Genomic DNA, 20,646 nt, shown 5'->3' on the forward strand with positions numbered 1-20,646 from the left:
TGTGGCCAGCATGACAAAGCCGCTTCTGGCAAACCAGAGCAGCACATGGAAACGCTGTTTACCTTCCCACTATAGCGGTTCCTATTTATCTACTTGCATTTTGATGTGCTTTCGAACTGCTAGGTTGGCAGGAGCTGGGACCAAGCAACGGGAGCTCACCCCGTCACAGGGATTCGAACCGCCAACCTTCTGATCAGCAAGCCCTAGGCTCAGTGGTTTAACCCACAGCGCCACCTGGGTCCCTGAAGCATAGCTGCCAACAAGCACAAATATGCCCTTAGGATGCATTTACTCAGTCCACGTAGATCTTCTATATGTAAACAAGCCATCCTAGCTTTTCATATTGCAGACAGAACTTTTGCTTCTCCTCCCCTCACACTTAGGGCTCCTTCACATTTTCATTTGCCCTGCTGTTTTCTCCCTCCCCAGGAAAACCTGGGGTTTCAGAGGTGCCAAATTGAATAGAATATTGAGAGGAAGGTAAGCCCCGCCCTGCATAATATCTTAAGGGAGGGGACCGAAGAGATCTTAGGTCCTAGGAGGTGGCTCCTATATGCGGCTTAGTGCTGAATCAAAACAAGCGGCAACTGGGTTTTTCTGAGGAACGCTGTTTGTTTTGATTGAGGACGAAAGAGCAGGTTTTCCAGGGAAGCAGTAGAAGAAAGGCAAAACCGCTCTGACACATGTTTTCTAGGCACAGAACAGGTGGAAGTGTGGATGACCCCCATAATTCTTGTCAATGTCAAATCTGACATTCGGTCGCCAGTCACCTGTCCATGTAACAAACCTGTGAATTGAAATAAGTGAGCAGGTTGGGACAGGAATTAAGCTCCCAACCTTCACAGATTCAGTTGATGGTGATCTAAGAGGTATGATTCCACTTCTTCCTGTCCATGCATTCATGACCATATATAATATGGGAGCCCTGGGAACAGGGTTGTATATCAAAAAATCAGTTTATAAGATAAGATAAGATATCTTTATTGTCATTGTCCCCTTGCGGGAACAACGAAATTACTTGGTTGCTACATCCAGTCAGATAAAGCATTCCGTTTATGCACATCCGTAGCTGTACCAGGCTATATTTTATTTGTTTCTTGCATTTGTATCCCACTTTTCTCTCTCCAAGCAGCTCAAGGTGGCATACAATGGTTCATCCCTTCCTCATTTTATCCTCACAACAACCCTATGAGGGAGGCTAGGCTGAGAGGCAGTGACCGGCCCCTGAGTTCACCCAGTGAGCTTCATAGCTGAGTGTGACTTGAAGCCTGCTCTGCTGGGTTCTAGTTCAACGCTCTAACCACTACACCACACTGACTCTCTTATCTTGTAGTTTGGGCATGATCAATGGACCTTGGCATTAAACAAAAAATATTGACCAATGAACACTGATACAACTTTTTAAATGAAGGCACAGGTGTGACAAAGTAATTTGGGTTGTTCCACTAACAGGATCTGAAATGATGGCCATTTCTCTGCTGGTTTCAACAGATCTAGAAAAAGCTAATGCTATAAAGATCATCAGCTCCAAAGGCTTGCAGAGACACAGAAGAAAATATGAATGCAAATGCCGGTAGGTAAAGAGAGAGAGAGAGAGAGAGAGAGAGAGAGAGAGAGAGAGAGAGAAACTCATTTGAAAAAAACATTTGAGGGATGAAAACGAGAAGAGTTCCCACGAATGTTTTAAAAGAAGAAAGGTAGAAGTCGGCAAGCAACTTTAATACTAATGGATGGGGCAACCGATGTAACACTTATGCTTAATAACAGCTCTAGGGAAGATCAAGGAAATTAAACACCAGTAAGCTCAACTTCAGCAGTGGGGAAGATATTGGAAACACTAATCAGGGACAAAACAGGGAAAGTTATGATTTAATTAAAGATATTCAGCATGGATTCACAAAAGGGAGATCATACGTAACAAAAACTAATAGAATATTTTGGGGAGGGGGGGAACCGCACAGGCAAAAAAAGAATTGAAGACGGATGCTGTGAGCATGATTAACAGCCCCCTGTGTTTCGTTACCACCTGAAACACTGAGCTACTATCCATATCCCATTGTTGTCAACGAAAAAGCTTGCATGGATTCTTAACAGGATTTGGTTTTGCGCCTGAACTTCAGATATTCTGTCAAAGTTGTGGCCTGCCAAAGATGGTCCCAAGGAATAAGATACTGACAGCAAACGTCTTTCTTATGTGGATAATAAAAGTAAGAAATCATGGGACCAAAACTTGATGCATCTTAGTCCTAAACCACCCAGACCTGGCAACCTCAGGCATTCCTGGAGTGCAGATGTCACAGAGGCTGTAAGCTGTGCAAGACTGGCTGATACTGTAACTGCAGACTGGGTTGAGCAGTGCTAATGCTTCCCAGGCAGAGACGCAAGCCAATGCACCCAAACTCAGGCCAAAAATGCTTCCAACAATTTATTCCAGCCCCAAGCAGCACTGGTAGCTGCTGCACTGTCTATGAACTGCATAGTATCCCAGATCCCTTTCACTTAGCAGAACGGCCGATTATGCAAGGGATGCATCCATCTGGCTAATGGCAGGGCCGGTCCTGCTCCTAGCATTACTTTCCATGCTGGTTCCCTTTTGCATTCTGATAAAGGGGGATGTCCTTTTATGATCCGATTTCAAGGAGAGAGGCATTAAAAGATGGTCTATCCAATTTCATAACGAAACCACACTGGTTGCTACCAGTTTTGGAGAAGAAATCAAGCTGATGTTTAGAAAACACCTAAAGGCAGCCCTGTTTAGGGAAGTTTTTAATCTGTGATATTTTAATGTATTTTGCTATTTGTTGGAAGCCGCCCAGAGGGTGGGGGAAGCCCAGCCAGATGGGCGGGGAATGAATGAATAATAATAATAATAATAAGGAACAGGCAGTTAAACAATTCAGATGGAATTTCTTGATATGATCATGAGAAGAAAGGTGTGTGGACCTGCCAGCATCCGTAGAAATGACAACAAGACATTTAATGAGAAGAGAAGGATCTACTCAAAATAAAATACAGACTGCGCACCAAGGCTGAAACAATTTCTTAATCGTTTTGCATCTGTATCTATGTACCATAGTTCTCAATTAAATACTACTGCTGCTGCTGCTGCTGCTGCTGCTACTACTAATAATAATAATAATATTTGTACCCCACCCATCTGACTGGGATGCCCCAGCCATTCTTCTGTCATTAAGAGATAAGAGCCACAGTCCCCTGAATTAACTGGACACATGTGGTAGCTCCATCTTCCCACCAAACAAATGTTTGCTACAGCTCACAAGTTTCAGATAAGTATTAATCCTAAATCAGCAGCAACAACACTATCTTTCAGAAAATACTTTCAGATAGTGCTTAGGCCACGTCACTCAACTTGTATTTCATGACTCAAATTACATGGTCAAGGACCATGACAGTCTACAACAGGGTAGACTGTGAGTTAAGACTAAATCATTCTTCACAACTATTAAGAAATCTAGGATATACTCAAGTGCACTATCCATTTAGTCATCATAGGGAAAATGTGAAAGTGCTAAGAATGTTTGTCCATAAACCAATAGGTGGTATTTTCAGCCACAGTCTGTATGGAGCCTAGACACCTGCACTGGAGAATCAAGGTGTATTTGTATGTGTGTATACCATCATTTTCTAAATGGGGGAAAAATGAAAATTGAACACCAATACTTTCATCAGGTCTGCTTCTTTCTTTCTTTCTTGTTGACATTTTTGTAGATTGTGACAAATATTCATTCTAACATAATTGCCTACATTTTCTTCTTCTTCTTGAATTCCCTATAGCTACAGAGAAATGCTGGAATCCATTATTGAGCTACCCTGATGGCAGGAACTTGATTGACGTTTATCTATTTGAAACATTTCCATGCCTTCTTTCCAGGGCTCAAGGTGGCGTACAACAATTGTGGTAGCACATTAGAATGCAAACAAACATCAAAGACAAAAGGAACAACAGCAATCTAGTAAAGTAAAATAAAATAAAATAAAAAGGTGGTGGGGGAGGAAAAACCAAGGAGGTAGTCAGCAAAAATAAAGGCCAAATGTTTTCTGATCCCTGCTAAAAGACAGCAAGAAGAGTAAAGACACCCTTTGAGGTGGGAGTTAAAGATGGGGAGACTGCCCCACAGTCTCGGAACAACTGGTTTAAAAGTCCTGCTTCTGGCCACAAACATTCCCACTTTATGCAGAAGATGAATTTGAGGCAGAGGGTAAGCAGCTGTTGACAGCAGACTCCAGTCCTCAACCCTCTATGGCAGAGCCCAGGAGACGGAGGTTAATTGGGAGAGGGGAGAAGGGAGCTGAGGAGGGCGGACACTCCAGAGAATCTGTGCAATAATTTGCAGCCTGCTCCTACCAGGCTGAAACATGCAAGCTGCAAATATAATAATAATAATAATAATAATAATAATAATAATAATAATAATAATGGAGTTCTCACCAACTTGGAGTTTCAAGCCCAAGTTTCAAGGTCCTCTCTATAACCCTGATTTAGAAGGATCCCAGGCTGCTGGCCTCTCTTAAACAGAAAGTAAATTGTAGCACAGGGTCTGATTGGGGGACTACAGATGCAACAGACATCCCCCACCCCCACTGAAAACAATGTCAAAACTACCAATTTTGGATTGTACCCACAATTGTGAAGTCACAGCAAAGATGCAGAAGCAGAACAACATACCCTCCAACTAAGAAACATATTCTTTCAAGTAAAGAGGGGGGAAAGCCTAGTGGTTGGGGGGAAAGCCCTCCCTGCAAATAGAAAGCTAGCACATCAAGATAAGCTTTTCACGTGGTAGAGCATACAAACATGCCAAATGTGGTCCAGGAAGAGCTGTAACATGTGACATTTCTAACCGCATACTTCAACTCTCAGAGAGGAAAGTGCAGGATTAATTGTTTCACCATTTATTCAATCATGATGCCTAGCCCCGGGATAACAGGTGCTTTTCTGTTTGCTTGCACAAATGGAGCTTCTCTGCTCACAGAGGATCCCCATTCATCCCAACAGAGGAAATGAATTTATGTGCATGGTTTTTATCCATTGAATTTGGATTGGAACTCATGGCAAGAGAGCCATGCATGGGAGTCGAAGCACTGCACCCCCAGATGAAGAGCAGGGTGCATTTTTAACTGCTTCTCCTCTCCTGACCCTTGGCAGTTTTTCATTAGGAAATGTGTAAGGGTGCTTACAGTTATCTAAACTCACAATAAAGCCTGAATAATGCCCCCCCCCATTGAAAACCAAAACCACAAATACAAGCCAAATGAAAACAAAATGTTAAAAAATACCTGTCTGGATTTTCTCTTGAAAATCAGTCATTGAGAATCATCTGTCAGTAAGACAAAATTAATTACTACATGTGAAATGGAGAAAATCAACATAAATTTAAATATTGCATAATATTACAAAAAAGAATAGGTAATCCTATTATCTATTAGTAATAATGTCTGCAATCTAAAATACCCTTGCCCTTACCCCCCAAAAACTGACATTACATCATTAGATTTAACAAATATATTTTAAACAGATACTGTGTGGGGAAAACTGCCTCCAAAAATATAGTAACTTGCAAAATTCAGACATCTTTTTTTATTATCCATTTCGTGGTAATGGAGAATCCAATTTGATTTGCGTGTACCTTTAAACCTATGCCAACCTGGGCCAGTTTTAATTCACACAACCATTGTTGTGTGCATCCCCGATAGCTTCATGTGTGTGATGAACAGGTCACCCGAATCATTCACCTTGTGTGCTTGTCATTGGCATGCCATCACTACTTAACCCACAATAAGGTTTGTGGCATGATTCAAAAGCAGGTGCAAAGTGAAGGATTCGGATCACCCACTTGCATACACCACTCTGGGCAGGAAACTGTGGCCAGCTGCGTACAGAGCGATTGCGAGAACTGTCTCTGATCCAGCCTGCACCCTAAATATAACATGGCACTCCCATCAGCCACATTACCCCAATCACTGTCAGGAGTGGCATTTTGTCATGCAGACATGACACAGAGGTGTGTCCCAGGTTCCCTTGATCGTGTCACACAAAGGATGCTGGGACTCTGAACCTATGTGGGAATGCATAGTTGCACGTCTGTAACTTCGTGGTTTCTGCTGTGCCCTTCTGAGGTTGCCTGCCATTTCACTGGCAACTATTTGAATGGCTTGGGTTGTCTGACCGATCCTGGTTGCTACCATGTGTGGCACAGACCTATCCTAGACTTCTTCAAGGTAAAGAGGGAGCGCCAGTGTGGTCACCCATGCTGCTCTTTTCTTTAAGCTAGGGAAGGCAACACTGCTGAAGTGGATGGGTCTGCAAGGCCAGGTTAGCATCGAAGGTCACCTTGATGGGCACTGTGTTCCCAAACACAAAGCCATGCCACACACAGAGAGATACAAGTTCAAGCACATGGAGTTAAAAAGGAAACCCGAACGGACCCATGATCTGTTCAGAGACTTTATTGGCTTTATTACCGGTAGGTACACAGCACAGGGAATTACCATAATGTCCCCAAGCAAACTTTATTCAGTGTTTATGTAGAGCTAGGGTTTGCCTATATACAATTAAATCAAGTGTTGCAAATATATTAAACCTGCATTTTAATTTGACAAGTGAATTTAGAACTGGGACATGTCTTTAAAGGGTTTCTGGAATTCTAGAATGTTGCGTGTGCTAATGGTTCTGTGTTTATACCTGGGGGGGGAGGGGAAACTTTGAGACACATCCTATATTGTATTGTGCTCATGGCACAGAAGCCGTGTGTGTGTGTGTGTGTGTGTGTGTGTGTGTGTGTGTGTGTGTGATCAGTAAGGAGAATGACATGGGTGCCTAGCTGGTGCACGTGAAACAGCAATATAGGAAAGCAGCCACCTTCAAATATCTTAAGGGCTGTCACATGGAAGATGGAACAAGCTTGTTTTCTCCTGCTCCAGAAGGTAAGACCCAAACCAATGGATTCAGATGACAAGACGGGAAATTCTGATTAAATATTAGGAAGAATTTTCTGACACTAAGACTTGTTTGACAGTGGAACGTGCTCCATGCACTCTTCTTCATTGGAGGTTTTTAAAGAGATGTTGGATGGCCTTCTGTCAGGGATTCTTGAGCTGTGATTCCTGCATTGTAGGGGGTTGGACAAGATGACCCTTAGGGTCCCAACTCTACAATTCTGCATATGATTCTATGAAAATAACAGACTCTTCTCAACAAGGATTACCTGAGTTGCAGTAGTGCTTCTTCATTTGCTATGTTGCCTCTCACTGAAAGTGCAAGGGCCTTACCTAGGGTCCCACCGAGACTAGTTTACTATGTTTTGCCTAAAGGTGCATGTTGACTTGTCACCAGCTCTCCAAAATATTGGTGTTCGCTGCACCAGCACGAGGCCAACATGAGAATGAGTGGACAAAGCAAAATGCCTCTGTCCTCATGGTAAAATCATCTCATCAAATCTCCAAAAGGATACCGTACGGTTTAAAGATATGCAGAAACACACTCTTCCTGCCTGCCTTAGATGGGTTCAAGCTGGGGCTGCACCACAGCCAAATCAGAGAGGGGCAAGGCATGTGTGGGAGGCAGGGGGCAAGCACATGTTGCACCCCACTGTTGACTGGGGGGTGGAACCAAAGCAGGCTATGTAAGCCATCTCTGCCTCTAGCTAGCCTCTTTTTGTTGCTGTCTCAGCACCCATCCTCCCACCTAGGGCTGCAGCATAGGATTAGCTGGTTGCTTAAAGGCTGAAAAGAATATCTGCACCAATTTTTTCTCTCCCCCTTTTTTAATAACTTTCTACCACAATTTATTTTTTCTCATTAATTGATGGAGAGTGTTGGGGAAAATGCTGAAGAGATTTGCAGCACAACACTACTTTGATCTGATCCAGCTGGGCTTTTACGTTCACATATTAATCCTGCCATGTACCCAGAATTACCCCTATTTATACTTTCTTTTTTTTTATATATAATTTTTTTATAATTTTTTTTTTTAAATTTTAAAAGCCTTTATTGAATATTAAAATTACAAAAGAGAATACCAAGACAGGAAAACAAGAAAGAAAAAAAAAACGAAAAATTACCCAACAAAGATACAAATGGCTAAATTACAGATGAGGAATGCATGAAATAAATACAAATTATTCAGCAGTTCGAAAATTAGAACATTGTTAAATAAACTTCCAAATCTCAGTATCCCAAAACTAGAGAGGAAATAAACGAAGAAACAGACTAGAAAGAAGAAAGCGAAGAAACAGAGGAGAGCAAACAAGTCATCTAAGGTAAGTCCAAGGGGGGGAAGGGGGGGAGGAGAGATGAGGTGAGAGGAGGGGGGAAACAATAGGAAAAGAGTGAGCAAAAGGTAAGTAGGACTGAAAGGGACAGTTGAGAAAGATAAGTGAAATTCCGACTTCCAAACACTTATAGTCGGTTTCATTGCATAATTAAATTCTTCTAGGCTACTCCTTATCCTTGACCTTACCATATATTCATTCCCTTTCCATTTCCTTATTTCTTATTATCTTATGCTTCTTAATCTAAACATATCACCATCCTTGTGCTTATCTGTTGTTTATAAAAGTGGTCCTCCACATATTTCCATTCTTCTTTAATTTTTTGTTTTGATATTCCTCTAATCAAAGCGGTTAATTTTGCTAGGGTCATGTATTCGGCTAATTTTATATACCAATCCTGGATTGTTGGGATCTTATCTCTTTTCCAATTTTGGGCGATCAGCGCCCTGGCTGCTGCACAGGCATAGAGTAATATGTTCTTCCTATCCTTCGGCATGTCCCCAGGGATTATGCTCAGCAGCAAGATCTCAGGCTTTTTTTCAAAGGTGAATTTGAGCATTTTTTTCAATTCTTCATATATATCTGACCAGTAGATGCTAATCTTGCGACACCTCCACCAACAATGAAAAAAATCTCCTAATTTCTCCTTACATTTCCAACAATTATTTTGGTCATTCCTGTAAATTTTAGCTAATTTGGCAGGTGTCAGGTGCCATCTGTATACCATCTTCCATAAATTTTCTCTTATTGCCATGCACGCTGAAAAGTTTATATCCTCATTCCAAAGTTTCTCCCACTGCTCAACAAAAATTACCCTTCCTATATCTTGAGACCATTTTATCATTGTATGTTTAACCATCTCATCTTTCATTTCCCACTCAAGTAAAAATTTATACAATTTGGCCAATGATTTCTCCCGGTTTTCTAATAACAAATCCTGCAATTTCGATCTTTTATCCTCAAAACCTACTGCCTTATGCTCCTTGAATATCGATTGAACTTGAATATAATGGTACCAACTTTGGCAAAATTGTTCTACCTCCGTATATGATTTGAGCTCATACTGGTTATTAGTTTTCTTAATCAAATCTTTGTAAGTGGGCCAAATGCCTCCTTTGGGTTCTTTACTTGTCGATGACATTTCTAGAGGTGAGATCCACCAAGGAACTTTGGGTTCTAACAAATTTCTAAATTCATCCCAAATATCAAATAGGGGTTTTTTAAACACATGATTAGTAAATGATGCATGATTTCCCTTCTTTTCTTTTATTAGATATGCATGCCAACCTCCAATGTTCCTGAATCCTTCTAATTTGAGTAACTCCGGATCTTCCAGTAAGAACCATTCCCTCATCCAGCACAAGCAAGAAGCCGCATAGTACAGCTTCAAGTTCGGGACCCCCCAACCTCCTCTCTCCTTTGCATCCGTCAATATCCTAAACTGTACCCTCGCTTTCTTTCCTTGCCAAATAAAGTTGCTTATATCTTTCTTCCAATTCTCAAATGTTTCTTTTTTGAGTTTTATCGGTAGCATTTGAAATAAAAATACCAATTTTGGCAACACCATCATTTTAATTGCGGCAATCCTGCCTGCAAATGTTAAACTCAATCCATTCCAATTCGCCAAATCCTCCTTTATTGTATTCCAAATTTTACCATAATTATTCTCAAAAAGTTCCACATTATTATTAGATATAACAATTCCTAAATATTTAATTTTTTTCACTATTCCCCAATCACTGATCGAATATATTTCCTCTTCCTCCTCCTTTCTTATTTATACTTTCAAGGGATGGAAACACATATATCAACTGCATGCGTCAAAGCTGCTAAGAATCTGTCAGAGGTGGGTGTGAATTGCCTCCCGGACTCTTCAAATCCAGGGGAAAGCTGTGCAGTGCACTAGATCAAGAATGAATATAGACCAGGCCAGACTCACCTCCCTTTCAGCCACCAAGCCGTGAGCCAGGTACTCTCTTGTAACTACCCTAATTTCACTGGATTGTTCTGCAATAAATCCATCTATGATGTGATGTCCTGAGTTTCTCGGAGGAAGCGGTGTGGTGTGTTTGTGTGAAGCACAATACAGTATGGTTGCATCTCACATGCATTCACTGCAGAAAGCTTTGACACATGCAGTCAATATATGCGTTTGGATTTCAATCATACATGGTTGAAATTGTGCAAGTTAAATCCAAGTGAGGCATAGAGCTTAAAAAAACTCTTTTTGCACCAAGTCCTCTGGGGTTACCCAGCATGGAAAGAGCTTTAAAGCTCTTCGCCTTGCTGCGGGTGGAGACAAGACCATCTGAGTCCCCATGAGATCTCGCAGGAGCATCCACAGCCTTCCAGATCTGATGTGCTGAGCAGGCCTTGTACCCAAATCCTCAAGCAAGGTGGAGAGTTTCAAAGCCCTTTTCATGCCATGTCCACTCAGGGTCACCGGTTGGCAAAATAGCTTTTAATCTCTCCGCCTTTTTTTACTGGGCAAGGTCCTCTTGCCACATGGGCTCTGGGAGTACAGGAGATTCTTGCTTTCTCCCTTCCCCTGTGGGGCAGGTCCAAGGGTTTGTCTATGCATGATTTGAATATGTGGAACCCAGAACTGAACCTCCATGTAAGATGTGATCGTACTGTAAATAAAAACCAACCCTACAAATTATCCTTGGGAATGTTCTGACAACTTATTAATGGAACTGGGGAGACTTTGCAATGACAAAGCTTGAGAACTCTTCAGATGGGCTGCACAGTTGCAAGGGAATTCCCTGCCCAAAACTTCTTGCTTATGGATTGATCCCCAGTGACTCATTCTTTTGAATACGCACAGAACAGCCTTGGACCCTCAGACGTGTTTGTATCTACGCTGAAGGCACAGCATTTCTATTATCTTCTTAAACATAGCTTACTTTCAACATTACTGCCCCCACTGAGAACAATTCCATGATTACAACGGATAAGGTTCAGGCTTGGCCTGGAAATTCCGGCCTGATACTTTCAGAGCTTAGTGAAAACTGTTTTATAGCAGAAGCTTTATGCCATATATATATATATATATATATATATATATATATATATATATATAGAGAGAGAGAGAGAGAGAGAGAGAGAGAGAGAGAGAGAGAGAGAGAGAGAGAAATCCTAGCTCACTTTTTATTATCCTTTCCTTTCTCCCAAGGAAACTGTTTCAAGGTTTAATTTAGAATTGAAGATTTTATGCCACAGAACAAAAATGGGAATATGTATGTGTGCATATGCAAAACCCTACCCGCCCCCCCCCCAAAGAAAAGCGCAGAGAGGACTAGAATCTTATGTCAATCTGATGTTCAGACTTTGACTATAGACACCTGGGCTCAAATTTCTGCTTAGCCATGACGTTCACTGCACAATACACTATTTCAATTGAGCACGCCTCATTGTATTTAAATTACTCTTGTACAACTTTGACAGTCATGGCTTCCCACCAAGAAGCCTGGGAAAGTTTGTTAAGGGTGCTGGAAATTGTAACTATGTGCCCTTGGAAAACTACAGTTCCCAAGGTTCTTTGGTGGAAGCCATGACTGTCAAAGTGGTTTGAGTGCTTTAAATGTATGGTGTGACCATGACCTTCAAAATGGTTATCGTCCATGTAAAATAAAATAATTTTACACCTTCCGCGCCCCCTGCCCCCCCCCCCGGTCATGTACCTGGCTGTTGCTTGCTCACACAATGCCACTGAACTACAATGCCCAGAATTCTCTGAGGGGAACGATGTGCTTCGAATGTGTGGTGTGTACACAACCTAAGTGACACAAGAGGGCACTTAGCACTGTGAAAATATTGCCTGCCTGTCCACACATACATAAAAATAAAATAAAAAATACTACCCCTTTTCAGACATTCAGTGAATGTGAGTTAGCGAGAACTGGGATTCTGCCAAATGTTCCCTTTTATAAGATTTGTGAGTGCTATCCAGGTAAGTTCTACCTAAAATAGACCCATTTAATTAATGAATTGAAGTTTACCCTCTCTGTTAACTTCAACAGGTCTACTCTGAGTAGGGCTTCCTCTGCACTACACATTTAAAGCAGTATCATACCACTTTAATCAGTCATGGCTTCCCCCCAAGGAATCCTGGGAACTGTAATTTGTTAAGGGTGGGGGCAAGATTTGTTAGGAGACCCCTATATTCCTCTCAGAGAGCAACAGTTCACAGTGTTCCCTGGGAAGAGGGACTGATTGTTAAACAACTCTGAGAATCACTACTCCAGGCTGTTTGTTCCCAGAACAAATGAAATCCTCCCACATGGCTATGAGAAGGTGCAGGGTCAGTCTCCAAATCTGGATCAAGAGCCTGTCAGCTGGTTCCCTAAATATCAACTACATGAAGCATCAGGTGGCCTGAGAAATGGGACAAGGTCCTTCACCCTCATCTAAGTTTGCATTTGGTCATCAAAACTGCACTCCAGAGCAACGGCTGGGCAAACTCCCAAGTTATGGCTGGTAAATTTGCAGATGCTCAATAATACAACAGCAAAAGCACAAATAGGTCTAAATGGGTCTTTATAGGCACCATCCACAGAGTGTGTGCTTTTGCCAACACGAATCTCCGGTTGCCAAAGTTAGAAAACGCCTGATACTGCAAGCACTCCATTTTAGCTTTCTTGTCTTTCCTCACTAAATACACTTATAAAAAAAGAAGAAAAGAACAACAGCCAAGAACAATTGTAAGCTTAATAACAGTTGAAGAATATTTAGCAGATGGCACCATCTAGACTCAACTAATTTCTGGCCAAGCAATCTAAATCCCAGTTGTAGGCAAGGACACATAAACAAAATTTGGTATCGATGAATAGGGAGAGTGGTGACAAATAAGAGGAGCTGATGATGGCATCTGTCTGTGCTGTAATTGTGTTAGTGTTTGTGAATGTGGCTAATGCAAAAATTCATAATAGACTAGGTTCGGATTTCTCACCAGTATTGATCCTGTTGTGCTCCTGATACTAAAGGACTAAAGAGCAGAATTGCAAGTGACTTAATACCATTGGTTTGAGATGAAAGCAACCTCACTTGAACAGAATGCTAAACCATAGTTTACTTTCCCTCCATCCTCAGGCACAGCTGCAAGGCGAGTGGAAGTGTCTCCTTTCATTTCCAACCAGTCAGAGTTTGCCATGATATCCGAACCAAGAACTGTGATGAGTTTCAGTTACAGTATATCCAATCAAGTCAGGATCGTAAGCTTGTCCAGGCAAGCCATGCTAGTTAAACACAGTTCATTCCAGTTGAGACATAACAACAAACCATGGCTACAAATGCTTCCAGTCACCTCCTTGTACCTGCACTGGAGTAAGAGAGGGGAGGAAGAGTGCACGAGTTCAAGGCTCTTTCACATAGCACTAAACCATAGTTGAGTGTGACATCTGAACAAAGCCAGCTTTTTTTCACCAGTGATATTAGTGCATATAGATTTCCATTACTTATCTTGCTGGAGCCACACAGCAGTTTTTAAAGCATCACAGTGATAATGAAGCAACTTAGCCATGTGGATGCAGATGATTAAAAGAAAGGGCTCTCTTTACCTGGAATTCTTAATTCTCATTCTTCCTGCAGCTACCTCTCTAACCCTTGCAAGCTGGTAGAGAAGGCTGCTTTAACAGTATGCAGGGATTGGGCTAGGCTGAAAGGGACACAATAGAACATGGGACCAAAGGTGGCTCTAGGAGAATGTGACCGGTATAGTCACATTACACATGGAGATTCTGGGGCACCAGAGCAGGCACCACCACTATTACACCAATGGAAGGCAAGAGGCGGGGGGACAGGATTTTGGTGCTGCACAGGACACCACTGAGATTTGAGGCGCCAAGGTCCACCACTGATGAGGCACATTTTTAAAAAAGAAAAGAAAGAAATCAGTGGGATGAACATTCTCCATAGAGCTTAGCTGTGATTATGGATTCAGAGGCAGAGCTATTTACTATTTCCTCAATGAAATCAAGATAATGGAACTCAGGAAATGCAATCAAACTCTCATGCCCCACCCTTTCACACAACACTCCTCCACCTTGGTGGAATCCAAACCTGCCTTCTTTATCTAAACCAATGGATGCCTAATTTGATCTTCCATTTACCCTGTTTCTGATAACTGAAATACTTTGGCTAAAAACCCAGTTTGCAGAATATTAGCTTAGCAATTCTGTAGGGCTGTATGTTACAGTACTGTAGGTCTTTATACTGATCTAGATCAAGGGTTCTCAAACTGTGCCCTGCAGACCACAGAGCTTCCTTCAGGTGGTAGGTACACAGTGTGTCTGTGGTTGAAAACAGGAGTCATGTTAAATATTTACATTGATTTTTTAATTTCATTTGAGCTGCTTATTTTATTTCTAGTATTGTAGTTTATTATATTCTGCAATAAACAACAATAGGTAAAAATAAAATAAAAGAAGCATTAAAAATACAATCAAAAATCATACAGCATCTAGCACAATGCTTTACAACTGCTATGAAAAGAAATCATTAGGTGGTCCACCAAGACCTTCAGCAATTTTCACGTGTTCTGCGGGGAAACAAAAAGTTCGGGAACTACAAGTCTATATCATAGGTTAGTTTCATCTCCACTTGTAGTGAAGGCAGCTGTTTTGGAGAAAGAGAAATCAGAAGACAAACACACAAACTTACCACCTGCAGTGAAAGGTCATATGTGCTTTGCTACCTGAGCCCATCCTGTACTTTCCATATTGTTCAAACAGGCTCTTTACTATCTGCCAACCATACACGCAACTAAATTAAAATTGGCTCAGTGCTAACGAAACGTAGCAAATTGAGACAGAATCAGGTCAGATTTCTGTTTGAATTATCTTGCAGAGTTTCTAACCTGGCATGTTACTTAAATCAGCCCACCCCACCCTCACTCCCCAAATAAAAGAATATGCAGAATGGATGAAAAAGCTGGAAACATATTTTCACCTTAGCCAACATCAAAACACATGCACACGTCCCATTCATTCCAATAGGTCTTGCATGGAAGATAGTTCTGTCCAGATAGATCAGTGGTTCCCAAAGCAGGTGGTAGGATTGCCTAGGGGGTGCTAAGATGCAAAGGGAAGGCAGGAGGTGCTGGACTATCTGAAAACCTGGTATCACTGGATCACATTCATCCATTGTGTTGAATAAATTAAACTAAATAGTTTTAATTGGATTTTGAATAAATGTGCAATTCATTGTTACTATTTTGAATTTTATTGTGTTATTATCTTCCTTAGTGAGTTGTGCAAATCACTATTCTGACTGATGCTTTTTATAGGGGAGGGGGCACTGGGGATGAGTTTATGGAACCAAGGGGGCAGTGGCCCCAAAACATCTGGGAAGTGCTAAAATAGATTACTTCGACGGGACATTCCTCTCTTTCCATGTACAGAAGTTATAGTCAGATCATCTTATTTTTCCCACTGCAAAACAATTCTTTTAAAAACAAAACAAAACATGCCATTAATTACTCTATGCATCAATGAACTCATAAACTCTGGATAAAACAATCTGAATCAGCAGACCAATTTCTTTACATATATTTTTCATTCCAAAAAACCTGCATGCAACTATTTCTCCTCTACAGGAAACCCAACATTTTTCATGTTAAGACTGCAGCTAATTATTGATTGGTATCATAAGCTCGTCAAGCACTCAAAAGGAGCTTTCCAAGGAAAGTTTGTAGGCAAGCATATGGTAAACCCGTCCAGTCCATATGACTGGTTGAACGCCGACCATTAGTGTTGATACAATCTTCCCTCAATATTGTGACAGCATTTGTCAATGGGACTTAAATTGCTGTCAAACTTACCCGACTAACTTACAGCAGAACAGTCAGAGAAAGCCAGCTCAGTGACTCAAGCCAATAAGACCTTTTTTTTTACCCCTTCTCCTCCTTCTCCTAAACACTTGTTCATATTACCCATTTGTATAAAGGTCGTTATGGAGGTTTTTCTTTGTTTGTGTGTGGCTTCAGCAATTAGCAAACTGAACATTCAGCTTCCTGATGCACTGCAAACCAGTGTATATGAAATTGCATGTGTAGTTCCTTTCAGGTCAATTTTTTCAGCATGCTTCCTTGATTTCTTGATTATTGAGCTTGAAATCTGTGAGCAGAGCCACTCAATATATCTCCCACAAATCTCTTTGTGCATTTGAACAAGCAAAATAACTTCTATCATGTGTGCATTCATGCATTCACACAGAGACACACTAAGCACACTGGATATGATCCAAAGTCCACAAGGGACTAACAGTGAAGAATGTCCCACTCTCACAGTTGCATGTTTTGTACATTCCTAACAAACAAACAGAAATTTTGTTGTCTCTGCGTGCATGGAACTCTGTGGGTTGTATTCAACACTAGTCCTACACAGAGTAGATCTGTGGACATGGCTAACTTAGGTTCACTGCTTTCAGTGGATCTACACTGAGTAGGGCTTAGTTGGCTGCCACCCTGTGTCCACAATAGAGCCTCAGCATGCATACCAAAAACCACTGGATTGTGACTTTTATTAGGAATTAAGTCAATGGAACTCTCTGGAGTTAAGGCAATGAACTTTTGCAGTTTGGGATCAAGACTGAAGTTTCCTGATTCTCATGAATCATGACATGCAAGTCAAATCATAAATATATTTATGAAGAAGTAATTTATTATTATTATTATTATTATTATTATTATTATTATTATTATTATTATTTCAATGGAACTTCCATAGAAGTATGCTTAACACCATGGTCTGGGTACAACAGATTTGCTAATTTTGCAAAGGACTAAACGTAGGAGCAGCTCCTTCAACGTACATCATTACTACTGACCCACATTTGAGTTTATGGTCTACTAGGTATATGCATGTATATACATACACAAACCTTTCACAGGCCCCACAGCAAAGATGCAAATATCCTCCAAGAACCTCTTGGATCCTCAGCTCATGAAATTGAAAGTAAGTTCCACTGATTTTCATGGGACTCATTTCCTGAGTAAGTATGCTCAGGATGATCCCCACATTTTAGGACACAATCAAGGAGAACACAGAAAAGATTAAAGGAATAAGGAGGAGGTAATGTTTAGGAAACTGCACAAATTTGAAATAAAACATCACTTCACAAATAATAAACTGGTTGCTTATGGAGTTCTGTTTTGAAAATCAGCAATAAAGGCATACCTGATTCCTTCCCTACATTATGAATTAAAAACTTCAGTTTTACATAAGCAATAAATAGAAATGGTGCCTCTCCCCAATTAGGTACACTTTGCATTCATTTTGACTGAATAGGAAAAAATGTAATGCAGAAATGTATGAGAGAGTTTATGGTTTTTTTCATTCTACTTAAGCAACTTTCAAGAAAGCCACCATTGGTATCAATGAGATGTATAAGCACATAAAATTCACCCCCATATCCCTATATGGGAAAAAGTCCAAACAAAAGGCAACATGTTCTCTTTGTTTACAATCTTCCCTCTTTCATTGACAATGTTTTAAAATATCTATTCTCACATATCCCTTAAAGAAATCACATTTGTACTTTAAAAGACTAGGAAAACTGGTGTGGGATTCCAACATCTTTATCATCTTCCTTTACCTGCTGTAAACAATTTTCCTCATTAATATGAGCAGTGGTAGGCTGAGTAGGCTGAGTATTTTTTTTTTATGATCATCAAATCAATTTTCATTATTTGAACAGGCAGCATGTATTGAAAACAGCCAAACCAAATGTCACCAAATGTGTCTCAGCTTTAAGGAATTCAGCCTGCTGTGATAGCAGGCAACACACGGGAACTGGGTGAATCCAAATATTAACACTCCAGTCCTGAACTTTTGGATCACTATGTCAGCCTGCAATGCCAATAATATCTGTAGTTATCACATCAAATGTTTCGTTACTGTGCTGGTGTAGCTGTTGGTACATTGCATCTAAGCACTTAGAATCACAGAATGATAAATCTGAAGAGCCGGAAGGGGCTTTGAGGGCAGGGCTGGATTTAGATGAAGAGAGGCCCTAGGCTACTCCACTTGTGAGGCCCCTCCCCACTCCCCACCCTCAAAGAAAATGGAAGAGTGTTATAAACAAAATTGAGTGAAGCCAAGGATGATGACGGGTATTTAAAATTATGCAATTCACAACTTCTCCTCTAAATGACATGAGATATTATTGTTAAATACCATGGTGATTTTTTTAAAATGCATAAAATTAACACTGAAAAACTTTTGCAGTAACCAAACCTTGTAAACCTTGGCAGGCTGGGTCTTCCTGTTATATACCTGCGGAGATTGACAAGGCATCTGACCCTTACCTGAATCTCATAGCTCTCTTGACGAGTGCTTTGTTCCACAGTGTGGAAATAAAGGGTGAGATTGCCCACCAGATACCAGGCACTCTACTATTCAAATTAGGCCCCAGTGTTTTTTGTTACAATTCCCTTCTCAATTAAGTAATCAATTTTAATCTAGAATTTAAATTCTCAAAACTTTATTATTTGTTAATTCGAGTAAACTACTGCTCTCAATTCATTACAAACAGTATTTCTACCTGCAACACACTTGCAATTAACCAACTAGAAGGATTACTGTCACGGTAATAGCACCAGTTTTCCTATAACTTGATATTGTTGGATAGTTTTGATGGACTGCAAAAGCATTTTTAGTTTGCCTTCTGTTGCCACCCTGGAACTTTTCTTTATTAGTGCAACTTTGTTTTGTACGATTCCTTGCAAATGAAGGAAAACAACTTTTCTGCTTGTATATGTTGATAATATAATTTTGGTTACGGAGGACAAACAAGATTGTATAAAAACAAGATTGGGTGCAGGCTTGGCCAGGACATAGGTGTCCTGACTGTGACAAAGGTGACCTGTGTGCTTGCTTGATTAACAGCTGTTGGGAACTTCAAGGTCTCTGCTCTCCCTTCTTATGGACTTTGTACTGGATCTGGAGACTCCAATAGATAGCACTCCATGTCAAGCAGGAGGACAAGTGGGCACCCTATTAAATGACAGGGCAGGAGCTACACGGAGCAGGGCCTTTTCACTGGTGGTGCCCATTATATACCTCGCTCTGCCCAGACCTGCTCTCTTTTGGCCTGTATTTTGGAGCTTTATAACTTAGGAAGACTTTGGAAGAACTGGTTGACAAGTCTTATCAGTCGTCGTTGACGTATGAGTGGTTTTTATTTGCTGCTATTCTGGGCTTCTGGTGCACCAGGGTTTACACCAGCATAATACGAGTTGGCCAGGATACCAGAAGGGGTACAATTTATGAGCTTTCTCCATTATCTGCACAGCAGGGGGTGTTCAGTCAACAGTGCAAAGGCTGAGCTGAAGCATTCCCTGCTTGTTACCTGCTTTCAGCAATAGGGGTCGCTGTTTGGTAGTACCAATTGGTTAGCTGTCAGATTCTAGAGCTCCCTATTGGTGGTTCTTACATAATTCACAAAATACAGAGTTCATTCATAAAACACAGTGTTCATTCATAAAGCAGTAACATAAATCTCCATTGCTACATATTGGGTGTATATTTCAGTGGCTGAACGTACAGGTTTAGGGCCATGCTGTAGTGTACTGGTTATGAGACTGTGAATAAAAGGTGGCTGGGCTCAGAGGTGTTCCACCTCTGAACTGTGGTTCCTGCCAGTTCTTCCTCCCTCAAAATTGACTCCTCCCTTTAAGCTGCTTTTCTCCCTGCTGGAGAAAAGTTGTAGACTAGGGATAAGGAACCTCTGGCCCTCTAGAAGCTGTTGGTCTTTAACTCCCCAGCTGGCATGGTCAATGGTCAGGAATGATGGCAACTAGCTTCCCCATATAAGAAATATATACTTATTCATGCTCCATACAAGTAGATCATCAAAGCTCTGATCCTGGAACAGGAGAAAGAGTCCTTGGAGAAAAGAGTGACAGAAACCCACCTTTTCTCCATGACATTTCCATGTACGCTGTAGCTTCTACAAATGGGAAAATGCTTGTGGGATTCCCATTGGGGCATCTGGCTGACCACTGTGAGAACATGATGCTGAACTAGATGCATAGCTGCCAAGTTTTCCCTTTTCTCACGAGGAAGCCTATTCAGCATATGGAAATTTCCCTTAAAAAAAGGGAGAACTTGGCAGCTATGTGGATGGGGCACTGGCCTGATCCAGCAAGGTTTGTTTTATGTTCTTAAGGTGCTAAAATGAGTGACTGGGGCAACCCAGCCAGGTGGTCGGGGTATAAATAATAAAATCATTGTAAATTATTATCACTTGAATCACAGGTTTAAGAAACTCGCTGCCCTGCTTTAACTTAGTAGACCACTTGCATGATTTTAATATCAGATGGCTCAGGTAATTTACAATAAAGCTTGCAAGAGCA

General features: G+C 41.0%; 1 protein-coding gene across 1 annotated transcript in view; it reads right to left on the reverse strand.

The window, feature by feature from the left end:
- ZNF536 (zinc finger protein 536) overlaps positions 1–20,646 on the reverse strand; it is a 334,106-nt gene that overhangs the window by 74,277 nt on the left and 239,183 nt on the right. The window contains exon 5 of the mRNA XM_088671843.1: positions 5,299–5,339. Within this exon, the coding sequence (XP_088527969.1) occupies positions 5,326–5,339 (14 nt within the window). The 3' untranslated portion in view covers positions 5,299–5,325. The remainder of the gene's footprint in view (positions 1–5,298; positions 5,340–20,646) is intronic.

The sequence above is a fragment of the Zootoca vivipara genome, chromosome 6 (assembly GCF_965207765.1).
Source record: "Zootoca vivipara chromosome 6, rZooViv2.hap1.1, whole genome shotgun sequence".
NCBI lineage: Eukaryota > Metazoa > Chordata > Lepidosauria > Squamata > Lacertidae > Zootoca > Zootoca vivipara.